At 45.0% G+C, this 24,748-nt stretch overlaps 1 protein-coding gene across 1 annotated transcript; it reads right to left on the bottom strand.

Moving 5' to 3' along the window:
* Positions 1-16,810: 16,810 nt before the first annotated feature.
* Positions 16,811-19,601, bottom strand: LOC138304372 (GLIPR1-like protein 1). The gene has a single exon (XM_069244356.1). The coding sequence runs from the start codon at positions 18,280-18,282 to the stop codon at positions 17,491-17,493; it is 792 nt and encodes a 263-aa protein (XP_069100457.1). The 5' UTR covers positions 18,283-19,601; the 3' UTR covers positions 16,811-17,490.
* Between the last annotated feature and the right edge of the window lie 5,147 nt (positions 19,602-24,748).

Below are 24,748 nucleotides of genomic sequence, written 5' to 3'. Positions count from 1 at the left end.
AGTCATAGCTAATACACGTTTTCCAAATGACAGACTGACTCCAGATTGTTTTGTGCTTCAAGGGTGTTTATTTAAGTGCTCAAAAATGGAGGGGGGTGGGAAAATAGTGATGGGTGATGGTGGAGGAATGTCCATGGCAGAGTCCAGTCTATTCGTCTCACAGGTGCTTTGCCCATATGGGCATAGGAAATGGAGCTGGGGCAGTTCCAATCTGGACAGGGTAACAAAGTGGGACAGTGGGAGGACAATCAGGGTGGTCTCATTTCCTGGCGGGGGTCTTGCCATCTTGCTCTGTCCTGTTCCTGGATCTCAGGGACCGCTTGCGGGGTGGTTCTCCGTCTGCAGGGGGTGGGGTGCTGGTGTGGTGTTCCTGTGGCGGGGCGTCCTGTCCACTAGCGCCAGCGGAGGTGGTGGGTAGTTCATCATCCAGGCTAGTGTCAGGGGCCCCTTGGAGTGCCACGGTGTCCCTCATGGTCTTTTGTATGTCCTTCAGCACCCCTACGATGGTGCCCAGGGTGGGGCTGATGGTTCTGAGCCCCTCCCTGAACCCCAAATACTGTTCCTCCTGCATGCGCTGGGTCTCCTGAAACTTGGCCAGGACCGTAGCCATCGTCTCCTGGGAGTGATGGTATGCTCCCAGGATGGAGGAGAGGGCCTCGTGGAGAGTGGGTTCCCTTGGCCTGTCCGCCCCCTATCGCACAGCAGCCCTCCCAGGTTCCCTGTGTTCCTGTGCCTCCGTCCCCTGGACCGTGTGCCCACTACCACTGACCCCAGGTCCCTGTTGTTGTTGGGGTGGTGGGTTATCCTGGGTTCCCTGTAGTGGTGGACACACAGCTGATTGACGTGTCCTGGGTAGGGAGGTATGGGCCCGTTGGGTGGGTGCTGTGCTGTGCTGTGCTGGTGTTACCAGAGGGTGGAAGGTCAGTGTTGGGCTGTGCCTCTGCAAGGGGAACCGACTGTCCCGAGGCCCACGATGGTCTGAGCTGGTCATCAGGATCCAGTTGGCCAGAGCTGCTGTTGTCACTGTGGGCCTCTACTGTGGGTGATGTGGAGATGTCTGGACCCTCCTGTCTGGTGACGTTCTGTAGTGGTCCTGCAGGGGTATAAGTGCATGATTATTGCATGTGTGTGTGTCATGGTGTGCAATGGGTGGGTGTGCGTGTACCACAGTGCAAGCATTCTGTGTGGGGGCTTGTGTGATGATGGTTGGAGGGGGGTGTTATGGGTATGTGCAGTGAGCATGCTTTAGTGAGGGGTGACCATGCTTAGTTGTGTCATGCAGGGCTTGGTGTTGGGATGTGTGGTTTGTGTTATTAGTACATTAGTGAGAAGTTGGAGTGATAGGGGAGGGGGTGAGGGTGGGGGGGTGTGATGGCATGCAGGTAGGGTGGGGGATATGATAGTTAAGATTTGACTTACCAGTGTCCATTCCTCCACCGACTCCTCCGAGGCCCTCTGGATGCATGATGGTCAAGACCTGCTCCTCCCATGTTGTTAGTTGTGGGGGAGGAGGTGGGGGTCCACCGCCAGTCCGCTGAATCGCAATGTTGTGCCTGGAGACCACAGAACACACCTTCCCCCGTAGGTCGTTCCACCTCTTCCTGATGTCCTCCCGATTTCTTGGATGCTGTCCCACTGCGTTGACCCTGTCCATGATTCTGCGCCATAGCTCCATCCTCCTGGCTATGGAGGTGTGCTGCACCTGTGATCCAAAGAGCTGTGGCTCTACCCGGATGATTTCCTCCACCATAACCCTGAGCTCCTCCTCGGAAAACCTGGGGTGTCTTTGGCGTGACATGGGGTGGTGTAGGTGATGTGTGGGGTGGTGTATGTGGTGATGAGTGTGGTGATGTGTAGTGGTGTGTGGTGTTTTGTGCGTGGAATGTTGTATGGGTGATGGTGTTGTGTGCCTCTGTGTGGTGGGGTTCTCTATTGCTGTGCTCTCTGTCTGTCGCCTTCGTCTCTGATTTTGGGTCGTAGGGGTTTGTGTATGATGTGGGTGTGTGTTTTATATAGTATTGATTGTGTGGGAGTGGTGTTTGTATGTGTATGAGGTGTGTGTATTTGGAATTTTCCAATGTGGCGGTGTTTTGGAGATGTGTGTATTTTGAGCGCGGAGGTGTGTACCGCCAATGGAATACCGCGGTTGAAAGACCGCTGCGTGGATTCGTGGGTCGTGATAGCATGGGCATGTTTCTGTTGGCGTGACGGTAGAGGTTTTGTTTTCGCCAGTTTATCACTGACCTTTGGTGTGGCGGATTTGTGTGGGTGTCTGAATTTCGGCAGATTCCGAGATGTGTGTCATAATAGCTGTGGCGGAATTCCGCAGCCGCGGCGGTGTTTTGGCGGTCTTCTGCACGGCGGTAAGTGGCTTTTACCGCCAATGTTGTAATGACCCCCTTTATCTCTTTAATATAAAACAGCAAGACACCAAGGATTTAAGCAGTTTTTGAAAAGGTTGAGGGTGTTACCATGTATTATAAGCAATTTCAATGCCTTGTAGAGAAATTCCTTCTACCACATCCTAATAAAAGAACTCTGTTTGCAGCCTTGATCCTCCATATGATCATGGAAGTCGTTGGTGACCGGCAATATCCTTCGAATGTACGGCTGGGGGTATTTTATCCCATGTATTATTTTTACTTTCACATTGTCCGCCTAACTCTCTGCATTCATTGGTAATACCCACTTATATTTGCAATGAAGCAGTTATGTCAATGTACTGTATGTAATATAAATATATAGTAATACACAGAGAGTCAACAGCTAGGAAGAGGGAGGCAACCGGGGGGTTAAAGAATAATTTAAAAAAACATACTGTTCCTCCTGACTATGCCTTGCTCCTCTTCTCTTCTGGTGTCCCAGCATTCTCTAGGACACAAGCACAGGCTCCCCAGCAATCCTGGTGCTACTTTCATGCTAAATCTTACTCTAAGCGGCTTGGTCTGCCACTCAGACAGTACACTGGAGCATGTGCAGTTTCTCCAACCCGACTGAGTAACACAGCTGGATTGAAGAAACCTAAGTGTGCATGTGTGTTTGGCCTGCCTGAGACGGCCATCCAAACATACATGCTCACTTAGTGCACAGGCTCCACTCCCCCTCCCCTTTGCCCCCCTCCTGTGGCCCAGCCCCGCCCTTCTCCACACATGCTGCTGGCTGAGCCTGCAGCTGTAAAATAAAATGGTAATGAAATATAATTTAGTTTTACAGCTGCTGGCTCTTAGCCAGGGAGGCAATGCTCCTCTGTCATTGCAGAGGAGCCGCCTCTGCTCAAAATGGGCCTTCTAAGGCAGTCTCTCTAAAAAGGGAGGCCTGAAGTGAGTGTCTTTTTCAAAGATGTGATTGGGAACCTTATAAGGAACTTATGCTTTCAGCATTTGAGTTGCCAAGTGATTCTGTTACATTAAGGGGCCACCCAGACAATGATGTCACAATAGATATGAATCCCCCATCTGACATCATCAAAAATACATTCTAGAATGGCTACTGTTGGAAGACGATGAAGGGATTTGAGCTTGACAAGCATGTTGCCTGATTCTATCCTGGCTGCCCCGAGCAGTGTGGAAGGGAAGTTGATTCCACCAGTGCCCACCAAATGTGAACTGTTCCCTAATTCAGCAGTAGAGACCTCAGAAAGGTTTGGACAGGCCTCTAAATGTTCCTTCATTAACCTTCCACACAAGTGCGCTCATTGGGCTGCGAGGGTGCTCGAGATGGAACCGTGGACAGATAAAGGAGATTCTTGGCAGCAGACAGTAGATGGTGGATGGACTTCCGTTGGCTCCCAAAAAGGACCCCATGAGTCAGGTGAAATTCTCCAGCAGCAGAAGGCAGACGGTGGATGACGAATTGTCATTAGCTTCCAGTGGGGCCCTTTGAGTTGAGTGAGTGCCTTAACAGTTCAGTCTTAATCTTTCATTCTTTTGCTGTGCTCGTGCATGCACTAGGCCTGGGACTGAAGTGTTTGCAGCTGTCCAGCAATTGGCACCATGGATATGGTCTTCATAAGACAGACCACAATGGGTTGCGGTAGCTTGGTCTCCAGTTTCTTTTTGCCCAGCTGAGGCAACAAGAACTTTTGATGCACAGGCTCAGGTGAAAGCACTGGGAAGGTGCACAGACCCTACTATTTCATTACTTTTTAGTGTGGCTTGCTGCAAGTTTGAGCTACTGGGCTGTACCTTTCTTTTTGGCTTATTAAGCCCTCTCAGCAAAGATGCTGATGAAGCCCTATCTAGGGAGGAAAATGAAAGGGCTGCAAGGTGCAAAGCAGCATCCAGAGGTTCGTACAAACCCTATTCAGGAGGGAATTGAGATGGCACCCAGTAAGATGAAAAAAGGCTCAGAGATGTGTCGCAAGGAGAAATTACTATTGGACAGTTGAGTATTTAACATACTCTTTTCTGCTCAGAAATTACAAAGCACATAGTGCTGCATGGTAACAGAACCATCTCCACAGATGCAAACTCCTACTATGGTAGAAGAAGGGTGTTACCCAGGCATTCAGGGCTCACAGACGGTACTGGGTCAGGTGATCCCTCACTCAACGAGATGGCTATTGAAAATCTGTGCAAAAATGGTGATGAGGGGGCCAGATGTAATTCATTACCTGATGGAAAGATACCTCACATAGACTACTCAAACAACTTCTGATAGAAATTTAAAAGATGAAGTTAGCTCATAAAGTTATGACCAGTAAAATCGAGAGTAAGTTAGATGATATTGAAAAAGACCTGCAGGGTTTGAATTCCAGATGTGCGGAAGCTGAGCAGATCTCTGACTTGGAGTAGTCACATTGGTTTCCAGATGAAACAACAGCCTAGCTTCAGAAAAAAATGTGCCAAGGTAAAACCAAGCGGGAGGATCTGGAGAAAGATCACGGCAGGCAAATGTGAGGTTGGTGGGATTTCCAAAAACTTTTACCCAAAATAAAGATTTGATTGAGGAAATGTCAACGCTGTTATATAAACTGGTACTGTCTGGTCGAACCACAGACACCTCTTTTGCAAGCCCACATATTTAAATTTATTTGGCCTAGGGCCAGCGCAAAGTCATGGACTATTTTGATCCATTCTCAGAATCTTAGAGTTAGAGGGGGAATCCTCAGGAAAGCTATTCAATTGGAATATTTCAAAATGGCAACTGACTTCACCTTTAAAATCTTACCAGACCTAGCATATGAAATACCTGGATGTCGTTGGGAGCTGAAACATCTATCTGAATCTTACAATGGCAGCCGTTCCCTAACCCTTTCACAACCAGATTTCAAAGCATTCCTATACATTTTATTTTGTTTTCATAGGTACTAGGTTGTATACTTTAGTGTCAGATGGTCCAACTGCAACTGAGTAGCTCTAGTTTATTACTCAGGTCTCTGCAAATATTAAACCCAAAGCAGCATCTTGGTAAGGCCGGACCTGCCCTTGCAAGGACAGAGAGCAGGACATATAGATTTGGTGGAAAGCTTGCTTTTTTTTAAAAGTGGGGGGTGTCCACTTTAGATGAAGCTGTTGATTTGGGCCAGCTGTTTGTGTTGCCAGGACTCTGTTGCATCAAACATCATCCGTATCTGTTTTTCTAAGGCAGCTGTTGCAACCCAACCAGCTTTGCGTTTCTTGTAGGCCTTGTGCATAACAGCAAACAATCAGTTTATGATATATCAAAGAGGACCCTTCTACTCCAACCTTCCACCACCTTAGTTGCTTCCAGCAAATCTGGGTACAGTTTGAAAGATAAATGAAAGACACACCGCCTGCCATTGGTGTGTCTGAATATGTGAAAATTCCTTTCCACTATTCATAAGGTAACATGCGCAGGGGCAAATACTTTGAACTTATGTTGGAAGTCAGTTGGAACCTACACCAGTGGTAGAGAGTTTTGTCACATTTCCTGTGATAAACTGTGATGGGGTAAGGCCCATGACCAAGTAGTGGGGCTAGAGGCTAGACTACTCTTAAAACTCTGACTGCTGCATCTACCCATGTCTGCCACTCTCCTCCTGTGAGAGTCCCTTGTAGACCTGAACCGTCCATGATCATAACCTGGGCAAATGATCACTGTCACACCCTCACCTGTCTTGTGGAACTGCCTGTATAAGTCGTGATTCCTGAATCTAGACCTTTGGATCACCCTTACCACCCACTTTCATAGCCAGAGGTCTCCTTGTCTGAAGAGTTTAAGGGAGATTTAACCACCATTGATCTACTTTCTTCAGACCACCCTACAAGCACTAGCATGATGATGGGTCTGAAAGCCTGTCAGGTCGCACCCTGGTAAAGAATAGTGTTCCTCATAGACAGCTTTGGGGTTCGGGACTATTACAGATCCTTGTATTAACACCTTTGATAGAGAGACAATGTACTCATGCTGCAGAATAGTCTACGTGACTGAAAACGAAGGTGAAGCCAGATAACTGCACACCAGTGGTTTATCTTTTTCCATCTCTTCAGCGGAAGATTATAATACCAAGCAGCCAGCAGCTGTGTCCCTGCACTTAACCATGTGCAGTCAGGCTGATGTCCTCTGGTCTCTGCTGAGCAGTGGAGGTTTTTCTGCAGGCATTGTCACTGGTGGGCGTTTGCAAATTCATGGCTTCTTTCAGCACATCTAAAGCATGAGTGTGAATTTATTAGCATACCATATACCAAACTCCTCCCTCCATTTTTCACCCACAAGCCAATGGACTCACTGCGTGCTTCACCTCTATAGTGCATAATATGTTATGTTTATATGTGTTGCAGGAAAAGAAGGAGTGGGAAAATTTCTCAAGGTCCTTATGGTTACTTTACGTGAAGCACACAAGAGACTACAAAATGAGCAGCAGGTAAGTGAGGGCTGTCTGGCTTTGATGTGATAGAGCTGCGACAGGCAACACGTGGGCCAGACCTTGTGTAGTATGAATGTCTTGAGTTTCAGACAGGCATCTTACTATGAGGTGTCCCCATAACCCCATACACTTTTTCAAGTACATTTTCATTGAGGATGCATATCTTCAGTTATGGAGTCCCGCCCCCTTGTCACAATAGTCTACTACAATGTGTCAGATTAGGGTGCAATGTATTGGGGAAAAATGGACCAGTGTGCCCTTAGTATAAAAAAATGGTAAGATATGACGCTTTTGAAGTTAGTGTTACTACCTTCCTCCTTAATTGTAATAATACTGTTTGTAGTCATGTAAATCACTACAAGCCCGCTGATGATATTGGAGAATGTGGTTGGGGTATGATAATATTGCCTTTACTTCTAACGCTGTAAGGGATATTGGCTTAGATTTAAGAGGGCCTAGCGCCATTCTTACGACACATTAGGGTAAAGGTTTTGACGCTATTATGGCATTAAAAGGCCAAAAACGATGTGCCATATTTACAGAGTGGAGCAATGCATGCATTACACCACTTTGTAACCCTTTGCGCTATATTATGCCTGCATCAATGAGTTACCATTCCGATCAGATTCACTTATGCATCTAGTACTGTCCTGAATATATATGAGCAATATTGTTTCAGTAAATCATTTTGAAACTACACCAAGTATTTCTTAGCTCTCACCATGGAACTGGAAAATATAACTACTTTTTTCTTTCAGTTAATTTGCAACTTATTACTACAACAACAATCCTGTAGGTTGTTGTGTGTGGATGGAAGACTCATACCAGTTGCATCTAAAATGAAGATATCATCGGCAAGTAACAAAACTAGGCTGGTGTCTGAACTAACTTAAAGGCAAATCACCTGGGTCCTACAGCATCACACAGAGTTCAAAATTAAACAAGGCAAAAATGAGGTCAACATCAATTCTTGCTTAAGTCCATTGAAATCATTCAACACACACTGCACCTAATAAACCTTAATCTTGACTCACATATTAGTGCGCAGTCCCATAGTGAAAGTCAGAAGTGGTGTCAAAAATGCCCCTGCTCGATTACATTACTCAAAACGAGGGTTGGTGTACTGTATCAAAACCTACCGATAGATGTGAAGATAAGTCTTCTGCCCGAGCTTCTGTCCATATCCTTCTACAACTCGCTGTTCTGCAGCACAGTTATAGATGATCAAGTGTGCTTCACAAAACATAGGCTGTTCTCCTGCTGGTATTCTTACAGTGTCAGATCTTTTTTGCAGCTCTTGAACAATGTTCTTGCAATAAAAAACACGTGACAACCATCAGTGTGATCATCCTGTATAATCGTCTCCATTATCTTTTTCCCAGTATCTTTTTTCGGTATGCTTGCCTTTTGATGAATCAGGAATAACCGCATTCCTATAAAAATTTAAACAATGGGGACAGATGACTAACCCACACACATTTTCCCTTCTTTAATACTACCTTGGAAATGAGGGCCTTGTAACCTTGAGGTTCCTCAGTTTTTAATGATTAATATTAAGTTGCACTCGATTGATCTATCTAGCTCGCCCAGTTTCCACTTCACTGTGGTATTTATCAGCTATACTGCTACAGAGTTTCAGTTTGGCCCGTACTACTCCCAAACCAATTAACCCAGGTCTCACCAGAGATTGCCAATGTGCGAATAGGGGCTTTATAAACCCATGCTCTAATAAACTCCCAATAATACTTTAATTTTACTCCATTTCCTAGTACCATGATATACGCTGAAAGGGAATCCCTTTCATCTTATTCTGCTTTAACACGATCTCTACAAATCGCTACCACTTAGGCAATCCTTGGTTCTATAACAGTGGAGAAACAAAACCTTTGGATCCACTCTGGGTCTCGCAAAAGGACAGGGCCGCATGTCTAGTTAGTGAGGTCCATATACCAGAGGTTAGACGAGTCACTGTAGGGAGGGATTGTGACATCCTGATTGAAGAGGTGTGGCTTCACGGAACCTTGACTAGTGTTATGGGCTGGAAAACCATGATTTTGTGGAGGCTTGAATTTTTGTGGCAGTTGCTGGAGACTGTGGCTGAGGTACTGATTGAAGGACCTAGACCCACCCATGAGCGTTTATCTTGCAATCCACAAGGATCAATTTAACTCTATGACGCTAAGGCCCATATTTATACTTTTTTTGCGCCCCATTTGCGTCATTTTTTTACGCAAATATGGCGCAAATCTAAAAAATACAATTATATTTTGTAAGTATGCACTGCTTTTGTGTAAAAAAAAGGCGCCACTGCGGCGCAAAAAAAGTATAAATACACGCCTAAGTACTAAGACATGTAGGATCTGCATGGTAGAGGGACCAACAAACAATACAGGGATACTCGGTTGAACCTAGGGCACCTGGGTAGGTAGCAAATTTCATACATTTTATATTTTTGCCTTTTTAATGATTTTAAGACAAAGAGCCTGTTGTAGTTTACCCTAATTTATACCTGTAGCTCCATTCTTTCCATGTGGACCATGCTAGCTCTTCTTCCTCTCCCATCCCTACCCCACATTGTATGCACCTTTAGAACTCAGTGGGACTTCAAGTAGTTAGAATGTTGGGAGAGACTTGAGTGAGGAATGAGAACAGGAGTGTGATTAGAGGTGAGCTGGAGATTCACAAGTTGGACTTAATAAACTCCTTGGTCTTACCTTGGTGACTCATTTCATCTTCTTTATAATATTTGGCATGAGGATGGGATGCTGTGCAGGGGACAGCAGTGCATCTCTAGCCCTGAGAGTTTAAATCATGCCTTACCTCCTGGTATTCGATTTCTGAATGGTGCAAAACGAATTGTATAACCATCGCCTGGATTTAAGAGCTAGACAGCACATTGTGAGGGCAACTCGTGAATGTCGGAATCCAGTCACTGTTCTGAGGGAGACATAGGTGAGATACGACAGTGATGACCCAGAGATTCAAGCACTGTTATACCCCAAAGTTTCAACCGATCTCTCAGACCATTGAACAAGCCATTGATACTGCTCCTTCATTGTAGATTCGTAGGCGAGTGTTACATGGCCAAGAAATACAGGGCCTGATTCTTACCTTGGCGGTCGGCGGAGAGGCGGCGGTCGGACCGCGAACAGACCGGCGGTCCAAAAAATGGCATTCTGACCGCGGCGGTCACCGCCGCGATCGACCGCCACTTCCCCACTCCGACCGCCACAGCGGTCATGACCGACGGGCTGGAGTTCGCACACTCCGGCCCGGCGGTCGACCCAAGACCGCCAACCGTATCATGACCCTGCTTACCGCCGCGGTTTTTGGCGGTCGGGAACCGCCATGCGAACCATGGCGGTAGGCACTATCGGGGCCAGGGAATTCCTTCCCTGGCACTGATAGGGGTCTCCCCCACCCCCCACTGCCCCCCACGAGTCCTCCCCCCACACCCTCCACCCCCCTGCCACCCCCCAGAGGTGGTACGAACCACCTGCCCCCCCACCCCGACATGCACATACACGCACCCCTACATGCACGCACCCCCAACATGCACATATGCACACCCCCTACACACACACATACACAACGGGGGCACATACCCGCACACATACATGCCGACATGCGCACCCGCCGAACTACACACATTGCCCAAAGGCACAGCAGCACCCCCCGCCCGCATGCACGCACTCACACACCCCCTCTACACACCCCCATGCACGCACACATCACACAACACCTCCCACCCCCTCCCCTCACGGACGATCAACTTACCTTGTGCGTTGGTCCTCCGGGAGGCGACGGGAGCCATAGGGACGTGACCGCCAACAGAAGACCGCCAACAGAAGACCGCCACACAGAAATGTGGGTCGTAATTCTGGGGGCGGTGTTCTGCTGGCGTGGCGGTGGAGGTTGACCAGTCTCCACTTTCCCGCCAACCGCCAGTGTGGCTGCTGGCGGTATTCCAGCGGAACGCTCCCAGCGGTCGGAATACGCGCATCGGCATACCGCCGCGGTCGGCGGTCTTTACCGCGGCGGTAACTCGGCGGTCTTGCGAAAAGACCGCCAAGGTCAGAATCAGGCCCACAGTGTCTACCTTCGCTCCCTGCCGTTCTCTGGGATAGCGGGCACGGTGGTGCTGGCAATTTAAAGTTATTTGGGAGTTTCTGACTGGGCTCCTCAGCGCTGTCAACAAGTCATCCCCACCCACATCTTACCAAAGAGAGAGAAATGCAAGCCCCATTCTGGTCCAGTCAGATTCTTTTGTTCTTCATATTTCTCCAGGCCGTGTGATGGTGGAGTCCCCACCCCTGTATCCAGCGGTAAAGGTAGAAAGAGAGAGTGAGCCTGCCGCACACAGCATCAATTAGATAGGACTGAAGACGTCCCCACAGAGTCTCGTAGGTCCAGGTAGAGTAGTCCTGTGATGTGTCAGAGGAGTCTCCATTCCAATATCCAGTACCCGCCCAACTCTGTGAGGGCTATCAGCTATACACACCAGTAATGAGACAGAAAGCGATAGGTGAATTCAGGATGGACTATCAGCTCCACATTTCTCCACCGCTTCAGCCTGGGAGTATGTTTTTAGCTCCTTGACTTCTTAGTACACTCCCAACTTAGGGGGTTATTCTAACTTTGGAGGAGTGTTAATCCGTCCCAAAAGTGACGGTAAAGTGACGGATATACCACCAGCCGTATTACGAGTTCCATAGGATATAATGGAGTCGTAATACGGCTGGTGGTAAATCCGTCACTTTTCCGTCACTTTTGGGACGGATTAACACCTCCTCCAAAGTTAGAATAACCCCCTTAGTGTCTACAATGAATTAACTTGGAACTTCTGTCAGATTTCTATCTGTTCCCTGGCAAAAAGTTTAGAAGAGACATTAAGTTAATCATTGGGATAATTATTTGATCTCTATTTGGGGAAGTTGTTATATCGGTGGTGTGCCGTTCCTTATCCCTAATATGAGGTTGTTTACTGGGTCCTTCCTGGTCAGCATTTGGTGTAAGACTATTCCAGTCTAGCTTATGAGTAGACTGTACTATGGCCGCAGCCAGCATGAACCAGCCTCCCTCATTTTGAAATGAAATGGTGGAATCAAATTTGCTCTGACACAGATGTATTAAAACGTTCAACTCATTCTTAATAGCGATAGGTGGGGTAAATATTTTGTCTGCATACAAACGGAACATATTATTACACAATCTGGGGGTACAAGGCAAAAAGTATATGAATACTATAATTCCAAACTATCAAAAAAGAGGGGGAGAAGCATTCTGACCCATACTTCATACAATCCTTATAAGTGATTAATTACAGCATTGTATGAAACTCATATTCAATATTCAGACTAAATTGAACCATACGTAATCTGTTAATCCACCACATCTCCGTACGTCTTAACTTAACTTCTCGGTCTCCACCTCTATGATGTTTAAGTATATGATCTATACCTATTAAAGAAATTTGATTCATGTTACTGCGTGGATGTTTCTCCAGGTAGTGCATCACAACAGGGAATTACCTATTGCAGTTTCATATGTCACTGAGATGCTCTTTCCACCTTTCTTTAAGTGGCTTTATAATTGAACCAATATCTGCAGTGAGCAGATACATACAGATCACTAACCTCTTTCCAGAATTAATGAAATGCTAAGTCTCGTACATGATGCCAAGTACTTCAGTGTGCTTGATCCATCTTCCACAAATCACCACGTAGCACTACACCCTGAAACCCAACCACTAACATCATTTACTACCTCTGTTGTAAAATATAGGCTCATGAGGATGCATTTTGGATTGGCCTCTGCATCAGCGGTTTTGCAAAGGATTATGCAGTACATATTGAAAGAAACCAGTAAAGTCTTGTGTTTTCAGGATGACATTTTGATTTGTGGGTCCACAGTACAGGAACATAACAGCAACCTGCAAATTGTGCTTTGGAAACTGTGTGATGTAGGACTTACCCTAAAAAAAGACAAGTGTAAGATTAAAGTCACATCTGTTGAACATTTGGGGCACACCATCTCCGGTGAATGTATTAAACCAAAAACAAACTGGCAGATGTGCTTAAAAATACGCCTTTCCCATCAAATAGAGAAGTTGTCATATCTTTCTTGGGGCTAGCGGAGTATAGGTCTAAGTTTGTAAAAAACATTTGCTGATCTGCTACATCCCATGAGAGTCTTACTAAAAAAGAGTACGCATTGTGATTGGCATGCTGAACAGTGTGAATCATTCGAAACAATAAAAAGTGCTATTTCCAATGCTCTCAGCATAGGGAACTTTAATTCCAATATGAGAACAATACTAACAACTAATGCGAGCAATAAAGGCCTGGACGCCGCTCTGTCCCAAACTTGTGATGTCTAAGAGAAAATAATTGCTCTTACTTCAAGGACCATTAGAGGCAGTGAACTTACTTACTCCACTGTTGAAAAAGCAGCTTTAGCTTTTTTTGAGCAGTCAACCATTTTAAGTTTCACCTTTAGGGTTTACCTTTTGAATTAAATACAGAGCACAAACCTATGGTCTCGATTTTTTCCACAAAAGACTCAGAGAAAACTATGCCTATGTTTGCGAAATGGATTTGTGATTTACAAGGATACAATTTCAAAATGTTATATGCTCAAGGTGAAAGGAATGGAGCAACTGACTTCTTGTTGAGAATGCCTTTACAGCATGAAAACAATGTTTAACTATGACCCTGATTTTCCCATTTTGAATGTATGTCAAAGGACAATCTTCCGGCTTCAGCAAAGGAGAAAATAGTAAAGGGATGGCCAGAAAAATGTAGCGGGTTGCCAAAGGAGTGGCAGCCATTTTGGAATGAAAGGAATGAATGGTCAATAAGTGATGCTTTCATTTTTAAGTCAGGGAAGTTGGCACCACCTTCAGAGTTAACAGAACACAGTGTTAATTTAGCTCATGAGTGCCACCAAGGGAGGAGCCTAACTAAAACAGAGTCAAAGCTGAGCACTGGTTTCTCTATATGGAACCTCTTGTAGAGGGGAAAACTAAAGGATTGCTAGGCATGTAGTATAAAGACAAATCCAAGCAGATACATAAGGCTCCCCTTATACTGGTAAGCACAAATTTTTGGTCAAGAAGGGGAAAGTATACACCTAGACTTCTATGGTAAAAAATAAGTGATTCTATTCACTATTGTATTTTTAAGTTGCTACATATTTTATTTCTTTACAACAACATTCAGTATGACCTTTTTGTTCAATATTGTAAATAAACTTAAAATTAACTCTTAATCATTAATTTCTAGGTGCTCTTAAAATAACAACACAGTGAAAGTGAATATTGTGATGCAAAAAGTGCCAGTGTTATGTACAATATATACAATAATGTGGTTAAAAACAACAAACAGTGAGCTTCCATAAGATTCCTTCGAGGTCTCCTTTTAAACTGCTCAGGGAAAGGAAACCAAGCTCTAAATTAGCTCCCAGGTGGCTATATGTGGATAGAACGATGGTGAACGATCAGAACTGTATTAAGGATAAGATCACACTTCACTAAGTTAAGTACAAACAATGGTATGGAAAAAAATGGGCTGTGAAACAACAAGAATGGAAAGAAGGGCAATAGGTTATGGTCAAGGAACTGTTCAAAAATGACAATAAACTTTATAAGTTGTATAAACCTGCAAGAATTAAGGAGGTAAAATGCAATGTGGTAACTCTGGGGGAATAGGTGCTGTGGAACATGGACAGGTTGGTTCCTTTCCCCTCAAAACGCATACCTCAAGGGTCATATATTCCCAGCAAGGAAAGTTGTGTTCCAAGGCACAGCAAACAAGACAAAAAGAAATCGTTGTCCATCTATTCGGCAGAAATACTGCACAATGTATCAACTTCCTTGTCTTTCTTGGCGTGTATAAGTACAATACATTTCTGAAAGACTAAATAACCTATTGGCGTCATTGTTTTCCTTGAAATATGTATGTACATTATAATCTTGATGTTTTTGCCATTCTTCGATGTACCTTTGCCTACGGTTGCTTCATTTGCTCTGGGGGAAGAGGGTTCTGTTAATCATATTTTGATTTATACATTTATGCCTTCTTGGCACTGGTTGTGTGATATATACAGTAGATCTATTTTCTCTGCTGTCAGTGAGGGAGATTTGTTGTAATGTTACCCTAATTTAAACCTGTAGCGCCCATCCTTTCCAGGTAGTCCAAGCTAGCCCTTCTCCTCCCATCCCTTCCCAACGTGGTATGAACCTTCAGTACTTTGAGTGGGGGTTCAAGATAGAATGTTGGGAGAGGCTCGAGTGAGGAATCAGAACAGGAGCGTGATTAGAGGCGAGTTGCAAATTCCCAAGTTGGACTTAACAAACTCCTTGGTTTTACCTTGGTGACTCGTTTCATCTTCTTTATAACAGAACCTTAATGAGTTATTATGTTAGTTTTTGAGTCATTAGTCAACCCAGCAAGGTGTGTCATTTTAAAAGCTTCTATTAACTGAAGTAAAAAGGAAAGTGCTTATACAAGAACGATGATTACTTGAGTTACAGTTCCCACTGAAAAACTGACACCATGAAAGGAGAGGTTATGTGTTAGTTACATATTTAATTGAATAAAAAAAAAAACATATAAACACATTCCTACAACTCATTACTGCACTTGTTATGATTTGTTGGCAATACATACTAAATTACAGGGACAAAACTATCATATCAGTAGGACTATGATTGTTTCAGCTCCTTTGCAAGCTAAACAAGCCTTCATCATGGCAACAAACGGACAGTAATTTTCAGTTCACTTCTACAAGGCTTCAAACAAAATGTATAATAGCTCAGTTGAATTCAATCCAAAAATAAGGAATGAAGTAATAGCAGAACACTTATTCCGACCAGCGTGGGTGACTTAATCAAAATGTGCACGTTTTGAAAATATATTATTACTTCCTCTCCCTAAAAGCTAACTTACTTAACATCTTTATATTACCAATCTCGCCTTTGTTTTTTGATTTACATATAAAAACATGCGTGCAGTATAATGCAAAACCTGTTTGAATCAGCCCTTGCCTACACTGCAAAACGTATTGTGAAAAAATCACAGTAGGACGACACCACTTTCACGATCATGCAGTCTTGGCCTCTGTGGTGAAGACGATAAACCAGTGAATTTGTCTAAATGAGGTCCACCCCTACAGGGCGTGGAGGAAGAACGAACTGGACAAAAACAAAATTTAATTAGGAGGGTGGGGCTATTCAACTCTAGAGGGTGGGGCTATTCAACTAGCTAGTCGACCAGGAAGTACAGCATAAGACCCTGGGACCCTATTGCATGGATAGCTTCCTGACCATCTACAAAATGGCCTACTCTTGGGTACCACTTTTAGAAACCTGCTGCCACCGATGGCACCAAGTTAAGCCAGACATATTCTCGTTGGTCTTGCAACCTTTAGAGATTGAATGTCTGTCACAGAATGGTAGGGAAATGATAGGCCCTGAGGCCGGGTTAAGGAAGCTTAAAGCCAGGAGGGTAGGGCTTCATTCTTCTCAAAAGTTCCCTGTTGTGAGACCAGACAGGCAAGAAATAGATGCTGCTTTTGCCTCCTACCAATATATAGACTGAGGGGAGGGACGTTGTTGAAGTTAGTTCTGAAAATGTTGTATAACATGAATAATAAACATTTATTTTAGCACACTGTTTCATATCAATCATTTTGGGCCAGATGTAGAAAGCCTTTTGCACGTCGCAAACTGCGAAAAACGCAGTTTGCGACGTGCAAAAGGCCTAACGCGATGCACAACCTCAAATTGCGAGTCGGTACCGACTCGCAATTTGAGGCTGCGACTCACAAATAGGAAGGGGTGTTCCCTTCCTATATGCGACCGCGTCGCCATGCTGAGTTGCTTTGTGACCGCAAATGCGGTCGCAATCCAACTCGCAGTTACCACCCACTTGAAGTGGGTGGTAACTCATTCGCAAAAGGGAAGGGGTCCCCATTGGACCCCTTCCCCTTTGTGAATGACGAAAAAAATGTTTTTTCAGAGCCGGCAGTGGTCCAATGGACCACTGCCTACTCTGAAAAAACCGAAACCAAACGGTTTCGGAAGTTTTTATTTTTGCAACTCGTTTTCCTTTAAGGAAAAGGGGCTGCAAAAAGAAAAAAAACTGCTTTATTAAAAAAGCAGTCACAGACATGGAGGTCTGCTGTCTCCAGCAGGCCACCATCCCTGTGAGTGCATGGACTCGCTATGGGGTCGCAAAATGCGACCCACCTCATTAATATTCATGAGGTGGGTCTTTGAGACCCCATAGCGAGTCGCAGAAGGTGTCTGAGACACCTTTCTGCATAATATTTAGCGAGTTGCAATTTGCGAGTCGGTATGACTCGCAAATTGCAAGTCGCAAAATTTTACCTACCTACATCTGGCCCTTTGCCCTTTAGCGGTTGAACATGACAAAGCAGAAAATGGGAAAGGTCTTCCGAAATAGCGTGCACGAGCCTTGGGTTTCAGAAAGGCCAGTGTTTCTAAAAGGCTGGTATGGATGGGGCAGATGCAGATAGTATCAGGCAACAAATGTGATGTGAGTAACTGTTCAAGGGCTTATTGGCCTTTCAACGTCATTGACCTCTTACGCTGCCCTACCCCCTCTGTGCTTCGAAATGTTACATGTAAAATTAGACAACTAGTTGAAAAAAACCTTTGGCAATATTAGGCCACAAGGCGCCATTATAGCAGCCAGGCACGCAAACATAAGCGCCAGCCACCACGAAGCCGAACAGAAGCTTGAACGAGCAGAAGATGCCTCAGCACCAGGTTCTCCCGTGCCATGACCTTCGATCCCATCGCGATCTGGATTTACGCACAGGTTGTCCTTGCATCCGTCTTCCGCTGAGCACTTGCTGCACGAGTCTCCTGTTGTGTAGGGCTGCTGCCCATTATTCCCAGCTGGGCCATAATTGCACACCAGCATGATCATATCTTTCCTCTGGGGGTAATTTTTGACATTTGGGCAAAAGTGAGCCCCACATCCAACTTTGTAGGTGTTGGCCCAAACGACCTGTGTGTAGTGGCCGCATACATCAAAACACCTATTTGTGTTGTAGTGGTAGTCCTTCTTCTCTGAAACCCACAACTTTGTAGGTGAGATCTGCATATTGTGGCCCCCAATCCAAATGTTTTCCCCAACTGTGCTAAACTTTGGGTGAAGCTTTCCAGGTTTCTGTAAGTCGACATTGTGGTCAAAAATGCATTTCTCAGCCCAGGCCTGGGCTGTGGAAGCCAATGTGGTGTCCCAGGACATGTGTTGCATGTTAGTGGCTGGTGGAGACACCAGGGCACGGGCTGAGTTGTGATCATAGAGACATTTTTGGATGAACTCGGGGTCCTGGAAGTTAGGAGGCGTCACATAGGCTGGAAGGCCCGGGGTTGCATACACCAGCAGGACGAGGCTGAGAAGAGGCCACCAGAACACCATTTTAGCAGAGTCTGGGATGTCTGGGCAGTAGGTTCCTGCACAGGATGTGTTCTTTGAAAATGGATACCTATGCTAAAAGTGCTTTCTGTGGATGACGTGCAGGACTCTACACAGGTTGTTGCTATCACTGGGTTGGTTTGTGGATCCGTGCACAGGTTTTTGCTTGCTTTTGGTGGTTTCTTGGATCACTGCACAGATTGCTGTTCTCTCTGTTGTGTTTTGTTCGGTCACTTACAAATTAATGATCTCTGTGGTGATTTGTTGGGTTCCTGAACAAGAAGTTGATCTCCTTGTAGTGGTTTGATATGTTCATGTGCAGCTTGTTGATCTCTGTGTAGCAGCTTATGGGGTCCCCAAGTAGGCTGCGGATCTGTCTTTTGAGAATTGCTGGATCACCGCGCAGGTTATTGATCCATCTTTGGTGTTTTATTGGGTTGCTGTGCAGGACATTGATCTGTGTGGTAGTTTGTTGGATCCCTGTTCAGGGTGCTGATCTACTTGTTGGTTTGCTGAGTTCCAGCACAGTTGTTAATCTCTTGTGAAGGTTTATCTCTATCCTGGTGCACTTCTTCTTTCAGAGGTTGGATTGTAGGTTCTTGAATGAGTTGTGGTTGTCTGTAGCTGGATTCTAGGCTCTAGCTCAATTATTCCTCTCAAGTTGGATTAAAGGTCTTGGTGCTGTTAGTAGTTCTGCGTTAGACACACATGGGCACACTGGTTACAGAACAGGCGTATCTCCCTGGGTGGCACTGGTGCAACCATAAACTTATATATAGGCTGCCCTTTTTTTGATAGTAATAGAGGTTCCTATGCACGTGTTATGGTTCTCACTTTCAGTGCCTTACAGGTTCCAGCACAGGTTGAAGTTCTCTCTCTGATGGTACTATACGTTCTTTTACAGATTATTTCCTCTGTGGCCACACTAAAGGTTCTGCATTGGTTGTTATTCCTTTGTGTTTGTTTTATTCTACAGGTTCCTGCACTGGTTGCTGTTCTTTATATGGTGGCACATGAGGCTCCTGAAGTTTATCTTTTCCTCTGTGGACACACCATCGGCTCCTCTCACACGGCATTACAGGTGTATGCACATCCCAGTCTCTCTGATGACACAGTTGGCTCCAGCACACATCGTTGGTTCCCATTCGGTGAAATCATAGGCTCCAGAAAATGCTGTTGCCTCTGTTAGCACTGCGGGTCACTGCACAGGTTGCTGCTCTTTCTAAGGACCTACTGTGGATTCCCGCTCAGGTTGCTGTCAGGTGACACCTGAGATCCCCGCAGAGACTGTTATCGCTGCGGTCCACTAGAGGCTGCTGTGAAGAGTGTCCCTGCTATCAGGTTTTTATTCTTCCGCTGCCTCTGGGGTGATGAGGACATTTATGAAATGCAGAAGTTGCAAGGCCCGACCGCAGCTTCCTGCCTGGGGAGAGAGCTCGCTGTACTCATTGTGAAACCAGCCCCCACCGGAGCCCCCACCCAAGGCCTCGCCACACCGTCACGCACAGGGACACGGTGGCAGGAACTGTGCTCAGACGTTTCATATAAGCCCTTTTAAGGAAGTCACTGGCGCCCTGAGCGGCCATGACATGTCTGAGACAGGAGTCAGGCCGCAGAAGAGCAGCTATGACAGAGAGGTGGCCACGGAGGCTGACACCGAGGGGGTCAGCCATCGTTGCAAGGGGGCGTGACAGATGCTAACAGAGACTTAAAGACTTATAGAGCACGGGACTCTCACATTTGGATGTCGCAGCAAATTCACGTTCAGAATGCTTCATACCGATCCCAACGAGAGCTACTAGAAACAGATCTGCAGATGTAGACCCCTTAGAGATAAGGGGTGCCCTATTGGCGACAGGCCCTTCAGCTGGGGATACCTCGCAGGCACAGCTGAGTTCCACCACTTCGAGGCATGTTTCCAGCGTTTAATACAGACACCTGCGTATTTTATGGGTTCAGTGCAATTGTAGTAATGAGTGTTCTAATAAGTTATTGGTGTTATACTATTAAGTTTAAAAAAATGATTGTGTCACGAATACTATGCCATCATTGGTGTTTAATCTTGCGCTAATCGTTTCTTCTTTGGTCGCCAAATTTGCTATTCAGTACTTGCCTCTAAGAATTTTGAAAACTCGTTCTTTAAGAAGTTAAGCTATCAGAGCTGTGTTAGGCAAAGTCCTTGGCAGACTGAGGGAGGTGGCGGCAATAACAATCCTGAGGCAGCAGCCATGACAGGTCAAAGGGAGACGGCAGCCAAAAACATCATATGGAGGAAGAGAACCTGACAACCCCAGGGTGGTTGCCATATCAGTCTATGGAGAGCAGACATAACAGCAAGGATGGCAATGACCATGCTAGACTTAAGTGAGGCATCAGCCTTCTCAGAATGAGGAAGATATCTGCCATGACATCCTGCAAGAGACAACAGCTCTGTCAGGCTTAGGAGGAGACCACCTCTGATTGATTCTCTCCTTATTTTTAAGGGCCAGAGAGGGCACAATCGGAAGTGCGCACGTCCAAGACTGAATGATATGGATGAAGTTTCTGCCTTACAAGAAAGGTTCCACAGACATAGAAGGCATGATGAACAGAGAATGGACTCTTGTGATGCACTAACTTGGCCAGTGAGCCTGGGAAGTAGTTGATGTAGGAAAGCAGAGCAATGGAGGAATGGTTGTAAGTTGGCAATGTTATAGATATTATATGACACATTGTGATAGACTTGAGTGTAGTCTTATGGCATAATCCAGTCTTGAGGTGACACAGTGACTGTCATACTCTGGGAAAGGTTCAAGCAAGGAAGGATGTGCCTTAGAGTTTCACTGGGACCAACTTATCCTGATGAAGGTGTTGAATTGTGGCTGAAAGAAAAGAAACATTATCAGAAGATTCCCTATAAACGTTCCTGCTGAGCTGGTGGTGGGCTGGCTAGCTTGACGGGGACCAGCAACCATTAGCCTAAAGACTGTTTCATGGGACTAAATCCATCATCTCAGTCTTAGGGGGATTCAGCTGTAGGCCACTAGTGCACAACCAGTGGCCAAGCTCCTGGAAGACGGCCAAGCAACTGAACAGGAGCACTGTAATGACCTCACTTAAGTGTCACTATGACTTGGGTGCTATCCATCTTGTTTTAAAACATGTAACCATATGAGTGAATAAACTTGGCTCTGAGTTGACTTCAGGTATTAAAAAATAATACGAAAAGGCTTACGTCGAAGGGACATCAATGACTCATAGGCTGAGGTTTGGAAATAAACAAAGGAAGAAGATCCTTTTGTCTATCAATTTGAAATGAAAAATAACAATCCACTTCTAGGAATTCACCAAAGGGCGGCTAATACAGAAGGAGTTAGGATCCTGAGACTGCCACCATGTATCCCCAGCTTGAGATCATCAACAGAGAGTTAGACAAATTCAGTCCATTTTAGACCAATGACTTACAAGCTGTGAGGCTGGGGAGCACTTTGTGGTGCATTAAAGGACGACCCCGCAGAGCAAGGCTCTGGCAAGAAGGATTACTGAAGCTTCTATAGCCAACTCATTAGTGTTTTTGAAAAACAGTAGCACTGTGTCAATTTTGGTGACTGAAGGTCCATCCTGAGCCTGAAAATCATTGACACTTTTGAAATGTTGTATGTCTAATATTAGCAAAGGAAACAATTAACATAATTTTTGTAAAAATATCTTGGCCGACATATACGCCTGACTCACAAAACCATTCTGATGCCTTCACTTATAATATATTTTTCATTTCACATACTGGATTAATTGTAAGACAATCAATTTAGAGTACAGATTTTGGGCATCCCCTTCAGATTTCACCACAAATATGTCTTTAGCGCCTGCAGTGGTTTACACTACATTTAATGTTGTGAAAAATTGAAAATAATCACTAAATATTACTTTTTGACTTCAGTTGTTGGAGAAAATGCTCTCAAACCTCACTACAAGTGCATAGCTTGCTCACAATATTTATAATTTGACTGAAAAATCGTAAGAATATATAATATACATCTGGGCTCCAACCAATTCTTTTCCACAAGTGGCTAGGGGTTCATCATGGAAAAACTTTGAAGCCCACTTCTTCAGATTCTCAGGAGCCATCCTGTGCTGGGTGTAAGTAATAGTGAGCATCCACTAGGCTACATTTGGACTAGAATTGTCTGCATAAGGAGCCAGACCAGGTACTGCAAGTTAAGATGTGCATGGAAGTGGCCAGGTTGCTAGTGTGCAACAAGAGCTTCTTAAGCAAAGCCCAGTAAAATGGGCTGGTGATAATTATCCACGTATTACTGTTACAAGGTGATTTAAGTCGAATGAAAAGGGCGGTGAAGTCTTTAAAAGGTCGCACATTCATTTAGGGATCACCAGGGGTCGTAGTAGCTGTGCCCATGGCCCTATGTTGGCGACTCCTAGCCCCAGAGGTGACAAGATTAGTGCCAAGGGCACAAGGATAGTTCACGCTTATGGTTATTGGGGCTCTGCTCTGCTTGTTTGGTGGCAATTTTTCATTGTAATAATAGTGAATATTCACTGTTAGTGAAGCACCGAGAGCTGAAACGAGACCTTCATTGACAGCTGAGGGGAGTTAAAAAATGCTTTTAGATGTATGTTGTGTGCGTGCTTGCAGGAGAGAGTGTGTTTATGCGAAGCAGACAGTGCGGATATGTCTGTGTGAGCCTATTTCTGTATCAGTGAAAGTGAGTGAGTACCAATGACTGGTAGCAAGTGAGAATTAGTCAAACTGAGTGTCAGTGAGTGTGAATGAGTCAGAGTGCTTAGTAATAAGTGAGTGCGAATGAGAGTGGATGAGTAAGAATGTGTGTATGGGGTGTTAGAGAATGTGAGTGGTGAAATTAACAAAAGTGACTGACAGTGAGTGAGTGAATGAGAAAGTATGAGTGAGGTTAAGAGTCACTATGAGTGAAAATGAGTGAGTGTGAATGAATGATTGAGGGAATTAGTGAGACAAAGTGAGTGAGTATGGCGGAGTAAGAATAAGAGTCAGTGCAATAAAGTGTAAGTAGGACTGAGTCAGAGTAAGAATGAGTGAGAGTGAATGCAAATGAACAAAAACGAACGAGTGAGAGTAAGAGTCAGTGCAAAAGATTAAGTGAGAATGATTGAGTGCAAGTGAGTGAGGATGAACAAGTGAGCGTGACTGTCTAAGAAAATTATGAGAATGAGTATGATTGAGTAAAGGTAACTGAGCGTCAGTAAGAATGTGGAGCTAAAAAGGTGAGTTAGCTGCTGGCATATTTAATGTAATTCTTGGGTGTTATAGACACTCATGGCAGAATACCGGCACTGGCATACTAGAGGTAATTCCTATCACAATGAGCACTCAGGGTATTATACTGGCACTTACATACTAGAGGTAATTCTTGGCATAGGGGCACCCATGGAAAGAATGCAAGTGCTGGGATGCGTAAGGAAATTCTTATGCCCTCTTTATGTCTTCTCGACTCATAATGGCCTATACCTCACCAGAACTAGTATAGTAGCATGTTGCACCTTCATTTGTCCACACCTACTGACCTTACTTCCTCCTTCTGCTCCTTTCCAAACGCTTGAGCCCACGTGAAAAGGGCAGTTCACATGTGGCATCTCTCTTCTTTGTAAAAATTAAGAAAAGGGAAATAAAAGACAAGAGAAAGAAGAGAAAAACAAGCTCAAATCTGTTTGATGAGCTGCAGGGGTCTTCTGATGGTGCGAGTCCAGAGGCGGCAGGAGACAGCTTCATCACACAACATAGGAGACATGAACCAGACCTCCTTGCTGTCCAGTTTGCGCTGGCCTTTGTTGTCATCCATGGTGCAGCCATGGCCAGGGAGTACACATGGAGAAACTATCATGCTCTTATACTTCTGGAAATGCGATGTGTTTCAACTGATGAATTGTTTTTCTCACTTGGCGGACACCTTAACCCTCAATGGCGTGTTCATGACTGTGGTGCATGGTGGCCATGTCCTCTGGACCTATAGCGCAGGCTGTAGGTTTTTATCTGTGATCTGTATAATGTTTAATCTGTGCCTTTGTATTAGGATCAGTTGCTGCACTGTAATGGTCTCCGGGAAGGTTATTACTCTACTGGAAGTTCATCCCGTTCACCAATGCACCAGGTCAGACTGGCATCTCCATATGGCATCATGAGGAGTGTTGCAGTGGTCCCAGGGAAGTTGGCAAACTGCTTGATCAACAGAGATCTGTGAGTTTTGCCCCCTGAATTGTCTATGCTTGCCTTTTAGACACTTTTAACTGTCTTGTCAACCTCATGGAATAAAACTAAATTAATTAAAAATACTTACATAGGTACGGGTAGATAAATATAAGTACACAGAGGGACGGGGAGTCAGCCATTTTCATCCATTGATCTGTTCAACTCTCAGATCACATTTTGCTTTTGCCCACCACATCATAAAGCATGGGGACAGTAGGTCAGCCCACTTGAGCCATTGGCTCTCTT

The sequence above is a fragment of the Pleurodeles waltl genome, chromosome 7, assembly GCF_031143425.1.
Source record: "Pleurodeles waltl isolate 20211129_DDA chromosome 7, aPleWal1.hap1.20221129, whole genome shotgun sequence".
NCBI lineage: Eukaryota > Metazoa > Chordata > Amphibia > Caudata > Salamandridae > Pleurodeles > Pleurodeles waltl.
This window is presented reverse-complemented; position numbering and strand designations above follow the sequence as displayed.

Coding starts and splice junctions, on each gene's coding strand:
- LOC138304372 (XM_069244356.1), bottom strand. CDS start 18,282: ATGGTGTTCTGGTGGCCTCTTCTCAGCCTCGTCCTGCTGGTGTATGCA.